The 8931-nt window shown below is 38.6% G+C and overlaps 1 protein-coding gene across 1 annotated transcript; it reads right to left on the bottom strand.

The window, feature by feature from the left end:
• Positions 1 to 555: 555 nt before the first annotated feature.
• On the bottom strand, positions 556 to 1566 carry LOC128283923 (uncharacterized). The gene has a single exon (XM_053021334.1). It carries the CDS (start codon positions 1564 to 1566, stop codon positions 556 to 558), a length of 1011 nt encoding a protein of 336 aa, XP_052877294.1.
• Between the last annotated feature and the right edge of the window lie 7365 nt (positions 1567 to 8931).

Raw genomic sequence — 8931 nt, 5'->3', positions numbered from 1 at the left:
AGGAACTTTAGAAATTCCTTAGCCTCCTCCTCCTTTATTGGCTCATTGATGGGTACTTCTGTCTCTTTCTCCTTCTCAACCTCTACACCTTTCATTTTTGTGGGCTCCACTCTGACCCCCCGTATCATAACGCTTCCCACTCCGCGTGTGGGAACCTTCAACCTGCACGTCTTTAGATGCACTGGCTATATTTTCTTTCTCCGGCACTGTCATACTACAGTCATAACTCTATGGTACTCTCTTGCTATCCTTGTAAGGGAAAGGAGTAGGCTTATGAATAATGACCTTGGGCACTGCTGGTGTCTCCACTTCGTTATTCCCTGGCAGGGAGATAATAATCCTTGGCCGGCTGGTTCCTTTTTGTTCATCTTTCAGCACACTTATTTCTCTTTTATAAGAGCTACCTTAAAAAATTTGTAGCTCTTTATTATCTATAAAGCCTTGCACCTAGGCTCTAAATTCTTCACAATTTTAGGCCTCATGGAACTCACAATAGTTCCCCATTTTTTCTATTTCTCTCCTAGAGGTTGTCATCCCTCTCTTCATCATCTTCTCCTAAATCACCTTCATAGGCATCCTCACCTCAGCAACATTTTCCTTTATCCTTCTCTCACTAGCTTCGCCAATGGCATTCACTCCTTGATTGTCATGATTTCGCAAAGGGTTTTCAGTATTTGGGGTACTATCAAATTTCACAACCCCCATCTTGATCAACCTCTCCACGGCCTTCTTGAATCCGATACAATTTTCAATTGAGTGCCACAATATTCCAGCGTGGTACTCGCATCTGGCGTTTGCATCATACCATTTAGGATATGGAGGCTGTAATGGTTTCAAGTGGAAAGGAGCAATAGCATGTGCATCGTATAAACTTTGATAAAGCTCACGATACGTCACAAGGATAGGTGTGAATTGCATCCTCTCGTGCCTCGTGCCCGATTCCTGCCTTTGAGAACCCTGTTGCCCAACCGCAGCTACTTTGGGTTGACCAACTGTGACTGCCTTCGAGTTGAAGCTACTTGTGTTGTTCACCTCATTGTCTTTTCTCCTCAGGTTTGATCTTTTGGCCGCTTCCCCCTCAATTTTCCCACCCCTTATGGCGTTCTCAATCATCTCTCCCGCCATGACTATGTCCGCAAAACTTTTGGTAGTGCTTCCAATCATGTGAGTAATGAATGGAGCCTTCAGAGTGTTGTTGAACAACATGGTGATCTCCTTCTCCAACAATGGTAGCTGAACTTGCATGACAACCTCTCTCCATATTTGAGCATATTGCCTAAAATTCTCATTAGGCTTTTTCTCTATGTTTTGCAGCGTGATCCTATTCGGTGTCATGTTAGTCACATGACTGTACTGTTGCATGAAGGCTTGTGCAAGATCCCTCCATGAATTTATTCTGGCTCGGCTCAACTGATTATACCACCTGGCTGCTACTTCCACTAAGCTATCTTGGAAACAATGAATTAACAGTTGATCATTGTTCACATATCCGGTCATCCTCTTATAGAACATCGTAATGTGGGCCTCTAGGCAAGTAGTCCCGTTGTACTTTTCAAACTCCGGCATTTTGAATTTATGGGGAAGCACCAAGTCTGGGACCAAACTCAAGTCTTTAGCATCAACTCCATGATGCCCATCAGCACTCTCTAGAGCCTTATATTTCTCCTCCAACCATCTACAACGTTCCTCCAACTATTTTGCAGCTTCGGCTCTCAAATCTTCCTTTTCAGCCACGTCTAAGTCAGGAACAAGAGGATTGGCAGAGTTGTTACCCAAATTGAATCCCGAACCAATTGGGTTATTCATGTGGATCCCAGTATCAACCGATCCATGTGGAGGCCTTATAGTGACAGACGGCCTTCTAGGAAGTGCCTCGATTTCTGTAGGCCCGTGGGGTGGAGTAAAGCCTGGAGGATGATCCTCTTCCTCCTCACCAGTAATTGCCATAGGGGCTTTTCCTTTATTAGCTGCCCTTAGTAACTGAGCCATCTCAGTCATCATATTCCTTTGAGCCTTTAGCATTTGCTCCATCATGTCATTTTGCATCTTGGCCAATTGCTCTTGCAATTGGTCCTGCATGTCCTTTTGTAGCTGTTCAAACATTTGATCCATATTCCTAGATTTTGCACGACTTCTGTACTGATGTGTGGTTTCTAGATTTTCTTTTCTACTTCTGTGGTAATTTTAACTAATTAGGGTTTTTCTATAACTTTGAATGCAAATGATGCGATGAAATGCTATGAGATGTAAATGCATGAATGCCAAAAGGACATCGATTCTGATTCAATCTCATTTAGAAAACTTTATTTAGAAAAAGAATATCTTTACATATAAGAGGATTACAAATACACTTTGGCCCTAATGACCAAAGTTTTAACTCTATCTAATAAAAGGGCTAACTCTCGTCCTATATCCTACAATGACTCATACATCAAACTTAATACATCAGCTCGTATTGCCAAGTCTTGCACGTGTTCAGCGACCTCTCAAATCTGGGCTATAGCTTCTCCAATGACGTGATCCCTTTCTCTGACCTGTCCTCTAGACTGATGAAGCTCTTCCTTCAAATAATCTTATCGTACCCCAAGCTGCTCGATTAGGAGCTTACTATCTTGCAATGCTGATTCCAACTCCTCAACTTTGCCTTTTAATTTCTTTACCTCAACCGTAGAATCACGACTTCGATGCAGATGAAGGGATCGTCCGAGTTCAGTTACTTGAGTCTTTAAACCTTGATTTTCTTTTTCTAAGGTCAAATTCCGCGATTGTATCTCTTGGAACTTCTTCTCCCAATATTCGGCTTTAGCTTTTTCCTCTTAGACCTCTTTCTGCCCCTGATCTGAAAACCCTCCTAGTCCTACTCTCTTCAAAGCTACTTGTGCCCTTTTGTAGTGTTCTTTTAAATCGTCTCGGTCCTCCTAGATCTTCCTTTTTTCTTTCCTCTTTTTCTCGATCTCCATCTTTTGAACTTCGACGTCTAGGTTCAAGTACATCTTCTCTTCTTCGAGCTTTGCTATCCTTTTCTCGAACTCCAAGCTCTTTCTCTCAAACTCTTGCTTCATAATTTCTAACTCTGAGGGCGTCACTTGCAAATATTCCTCTATCGGTCGAGCTCCTTCCATGCTTGGCTTATGGATGTTATCATTAATCCTTCTACCTCTCCACTCGACGTACTCCGGAGTCGTAGCAGGGCTAATAACTACTCCTTTTAATCGACAAGTCTTGTTCCAAGCACTAGAGCTCTCACTGACCTTCCTCTTGTAGTCAGTTCCTCTATACATGAACTCACTCTGAACCAAACCGTAAGTTGCCGGTATGAACTATCTCAATCCATGCTGCCTCAGCACAAGTAAAGGGGCATAACCAATGGCACCCCAAATTCCCAATGAAGGACCCAATCAAAGCGCCGCATCGGTAAAGAATCTCACCAGAATCATCCATGGAGCCTCCACTCTCGTCCTTTGTTCGCAGATTACAAGTAGCGCTATCCAATTTTTTTCAGGAACATCAACTTTTCTAGTTGAAGCTGTTATGTCCTTCAACGGGGAGTAATCCTCGAAGAAGACCTGACAAACCACCCTATCTATCAATTAGAAGTAACTGTAGAACCAAGCTAAAAGTAACTAAGCACAACCAACAAATCTGCCCGCACTGGCCCCCCTACATGCATTCAATGTAATATCTCGAATTAGGGCCTAATCGGAATAGTTGTTTCGTGACCACAAATCTGAGATAGAAATAATTATTTTATAATTATTTTGATGTTTATGATATGATTTCATGATTGTGTGAAAATTTCGTGATGAAATCCTATGCCTAAAGTGCTTAAATTGAAATTAGGGACTAAATCGAATAATTTGCAAAACTTGCATTCTAGGAGTTTTTAGTATGAAATTTTTTTGGAATATTAATGAGGAGGTCTTAAATAGCAATTTGACCAATTTCTAGGTCTATGGACAAAAATTGGACATGGAAGGAATTTTTGGAAAGTTTAGTAGTAAGGGCATTTTGGTCATTTAGTTATTAAAATGAATTAAAAACAAAATTAAAAGCCAATTTTTGTCCATCTTCTCCATTAGGCCAAAATTTCAAGGGTTCGCCATGGTTAGGGTTTGTTTCAACCTTTCAAGCTCTATAGCAAGTGATTCCAAGCCCCGTTTTTAATGTTCTTTACGTTTTTGGAATCCCGGTAACTCAATTAAGCTTATGCTAGCAATAATTCAACCTAGGGTTCATATTTGGTAAAATACCCATTGGTGTAATTTGTGTATTTTGGTGTTTTATGATAGAATATGAGGTTTTAAATTATGTTAGACAACTTGTACTACTCGGTTTTAAGCGAAAACGAGTAAAAGGGCTTAATTAGTAAAAATACCTAATAGTCATAAGTACATGTTACAGTGTGAATTTGATGTTGCCATAGAAGGGCAAAATGATCAGCATGTCATAAAACATAAGAATAAGGGATGAAGTTTAATTCCCGAGCCTAGGGGCAAAAGTGTAATTATGCAAAAGTTTAGGGGCAAAAATGTAATTTTGCCAAATTTCGTATTAAATGCTATTTTGATGAATGTGTGTATTAAATAAGATTAATTTGGCATTATAGATTAAGAGAAACGAGATTCAAGTCGCGATCGAGGGAAAAATAAAGTTTACGAAGAATAGGCTCGATTGCTAATAATTTTGTACCGAGGTAAGTTCATGTCTAAATGTAGTAACATAATTTTCATTTTAAGCAATTTAATGTTGTTTGTATGATATGATGTTGATTATTATCATGAAATATTATGCTTTGTGGTTATTGTTGAATAATATGTAATTATGTGAATTACTTGATGAGTATGAACTATTACCGAAGTATCGATTTCGATATTCTGTGGAAGACGGCAAAGATGTGTGATCGAGGAAAATGGCCGTTTGAACCTTGGGAATAGATTAGAATACAAGTGACATGTCACTAGGATGGTTGAGTTTCGAACTCGTTGAGTTGAGTCCGAGTTCGTGAGATGTAACTAGGCATCCGAGCTCGTTGAGTTGAGTCCGAGTTCACTTATGGATGCGAACGCCCGAGCTCGTTGAGTTGAGTCCGAGTTCACTTATGGGCGGGTTACATGGTAGCTTGACTACATAAGTTCCGCAGGCTATTGATTTGTCTAGTTGCGGGTATGACACTTACGTTCATGAAATCCGTGTATTCGAATTATATTCCGATGTGTTCAACGGGTGAATCTTACGTGAATAAGAAGAAGGCCTAAAACGAAGGTGACATGTTGGTAAGTGTGGTAAATGAGAAAATTTGCGGTATGTGCTTCAACCCTCGGGTTGAAAACTTGGTATGGTGAAATCGTAGAAAGATATTAAATGTAAATGAAACATGAATGTCTTGGTGTTGTTTATGCAAATGATGTTTTATGTGAGATTGTGTGATTATGTTACTTGCTATTTGCATGTGAACTTACTAAGCATTTGTGCTTACTCCCTCCTTTTCTTTCATTGTAGTTTTGACAAGCCGACTTGAGAATCGGGATAGGTCAAAGACTCGTTCACACTATCCGAAGGCTTAAATTGGTAAAATGGCTTGTGTATTTTGAATGTGGCATGTAATGCAAAACACTCACTTTGTGTAATTGATCTTATGATATGGCTATGGTTTGGTAAGAAAAGGGTTTGTAAATGATTAGCCATTGGAATGGCCAATCTAAGTCATATTTGATGTTATGTATGTTTAAAATGCTATTTAGTCCATGAAAATCCTTAGTAAAGTGAAATTTGCCATAAAACAGAATATGACAGCAGCAGTGATGTAAATTTGAAAAATCACTAAAAATAGTAGAAATGGAATTATATGATGATTAAGTTATTAAATTGAATCTTAATGAGTCTATTTTCATATGTATTGAACAAAACATGTATATAAATTATATTTTATGAGATATTTTAATTTTTGTGAAACAAGTCCAGAGCGATTTCTAGATCCCCTGTTCTGACTTTAAAAATTCATCATAAATTGTATAAAAATAATTGTAAGTCATGCTTTATATGTAAAGATTCCTTATTAAGTCTAGTTTTAAGAGAAACAAACTTCATAGTTATTGAAATTTTGTAAAGAGAGATATCTGAGTCGTAATATATAGAGGTCAGAGCAGTCAAACCCTAAAACAGGGGAGACTTTAACTAATAAACTATACTAATTGGCTTGACAAAAAATTCTGGAAAAAAATAAGTAAATATATATATGAGTCTTGTTTTAGGGAAAATTTACAGAATTGGATTTCGAGTTTCAAAAATTGATATATAAATTTTTAAGCGACTGTGATGAAGATTGCTAGCTTGACTGGAAATTTTTAAAATAAATTGTTTGAGCTTTTTAAGTAATGAATTAAGTCTGTTTACACCTCGTGTTCGAAGCCGGTGACAGTCTCGGGTACGGGGCGTTACATTTGGTGGTATCAGAGCAGGTTTAGTAGGTTCTCGGACTAATGTGTTGTATGTACGGGTTTTGCTATGCATGCCATATATATATTGTGATAGTGTGACGACTTCTGACCTTTTAAATGATTTTTTTATATAGTAAATGGATCCCGATCCAGTTGCGGCTGATGATGTAGAGAGTAATGCACCAGCTCCGGCTGAAGGGGCGGTGCCAACTGAAAATCCACCGCCTACTATTGGTCAAGGAGGAGGAGAAGGGGCTCGGGAAGCCTTTCTCCAGATGATGAGTGCCTGGTATACTAAGTTCGTTCGTACGAACCCGAATGCACAACCTCCCCCACCTCTCTCGATTCTTCAACCTATACCTCCGATGCCACAAGATGTAAATCTAATGAAATTTCACAGAACTCCAGTTGACAGAATTTGTAAACAAGGGGCCGAAGAATTCAGGGCAAATATTGATGATGATACCGAGAAAGTAGAGTTTTGGCTCGAGAATTCTATTCGAGTATTTGATGAATTGTCTTGTACACCTGAGGAATGCTTGAAATGTGCTATATCATTATTGAGGGATTCAGCTTATCATTGGTGGAAGACATTAACTTCAGTAGTACCGAAAGAGAAAGTAACTTGGGAATTCTTTCAAGAAGAATTTCGGAAGAAATATATCAGTGAAAGATTTATTCATCAAAAGCGTAAAGAGTTTCTTGAATTAAAGCAGGCGAACATGACAGTTACTGAATACGAAAGGGAGTTTGTCAGGTTGAGTAAGTATGCTAGAGAATATATTCCTACAGAAGCTAAAATGTGCAAACAATTTGAAGAAGGACTCAATGAAGACATCAAAGTATTTGTTGGGATTCTTGAATTAAAAGAAATGGTAGTACTGGTTGATCAAGCTTGTAAGGCTGAAGAACTACTTAAAGAGAAGAAAAAGGTAGAGGCTGAGACTAGAAATTGGAAGAAAAGACCGACGAGCAGTTCATTCTCACAAACAATCCGAAAATCTAAAATATGAATCCTCGTTCACGATTTAATTTGGACAATCATATGGAAATTCTAATAAGCAAAATATGGGTCCTAAATCTCGGACTACTGCGGCTAGTGGGAAATACGAGATTTGTTAAGCCCGAGTGCGGTGTGTGGCGTAAATCATTTTGGCCTATGTAGAGCGAATGAATGTTTTCGGTGTGGTTCTCCGGATCATTTTATTAGAGGCGCTTGAGAGAGAGTGAGAAAGAAAAATTGAGAATGTAAAAGCTAGTGGTGCGGACTCGAGGGAATATATTCGAGAAAAGTGGAAATAAAGCAAGCAGCAAAAATGTAGCTAGAGATTCAGCAGCTAAATCTGAAGCAAGGGCTCCAGCTAGAACTTATGCTATAAAGGCACGTGAAGATGCTTCATCACCCGATGTGATTACTGGTATATTTTCTCTTTATGATGTTAATGTTATTGTTTTGATTGATCCCAGTTCTACTCATTCATATGTATACATGAAACTGGTGTCTAGTATGCATATACCTGTTGAGAACACATAATTTATGATTAGAGTGTCGAATCCGTTAGGCAAATATGTGATAGTTGATAAAGTATGCAAGAAATGCCCTTTAATGATTCGGGGTCATTACTTTCCGGCCGACTTGATGTTGTTGTTGTTTGATGAATTTGATGTTATTTTGGTAATGGATTGGTTGACATTGCATGATGCTATAATAAATTGCAAAGAAAAGGTTATAGAATTAAAGTGTGAAAGTGGTGAAATTCTGCAGGTTGAACCAGACAAATCAGAGGCATTATCTAGTATGATTTCTTCGATGTCGGCTCAGAGATATTTGAGAAAGGGTTATGAAGCTTATTTGGCTTATGTAATTAATACAAAAGAAGTTGAAAAGAAAGTTGAATCAGTGCCGGTTGTGTGTGAATTTGTGGACGTATTTCCAGAAGAATTGCCGAGTTTGCCTCTAGTCAGGGAAGTAGAATTTGGTATTGATTTGATACCGGGAACAGCTCCAATCTCAATTGCTCCATATAGAATGGCACCAGCAGAGTTGAAAGAATTAAAGTCACAGTTGCAAGAGTTGACTGATAAAGGCTTTGTGAGACCGAGTTTTTCACCTTGGGGTGCTCCCGTGTTATTTGTGAAAAGGAAGGATGGTTCTATGAGATTGTGTGTTGACTATCGGCAGTTAAACAAGGTGACAATCAAAAACAAGTATCCGTTGCCAAGGATTGATGATTTGTTTGATCAGCTAAAAGGACCGACATGGTTTTCAAAGATTAACTTGAGATCTAGGTATTACCAGCTGCGAGTAAAAGAGTCGGATGTGCCTAAAACTGCTTTTAGAACAAGGTACGGTCATTATGAATTTTTAGTTATGCTATTCGGGTTGACAAATGCTCCTGCTGTGTTTATGGATTTAATGAATCGCATATTTCCGCCATACTTGGACAAATTTGTTGTGGTGTTTATAGATGATATTTTAATTTATTCAAAAGAT

The sequence above is a fragment of the Gossypium arboreum genome, chromosome 11, assembly GCF_025698485.1.
Source record: "Gossypium arboreum isolate Shixiya-1 chromosome 11, ASM2569848v2, whole genome shotgun sequence".
Lineage (NCBI taxonomy): Eukaryota > Viridiplantae > Streptophyta > Magnoliopsida > Malvales > Malvaceae > Gossypium > Gossypium arboreum.
Note: the sequence above shows the minus strand (reverse complement) of the source record. Positions and strands in the feature narration are given on the sequence as shown.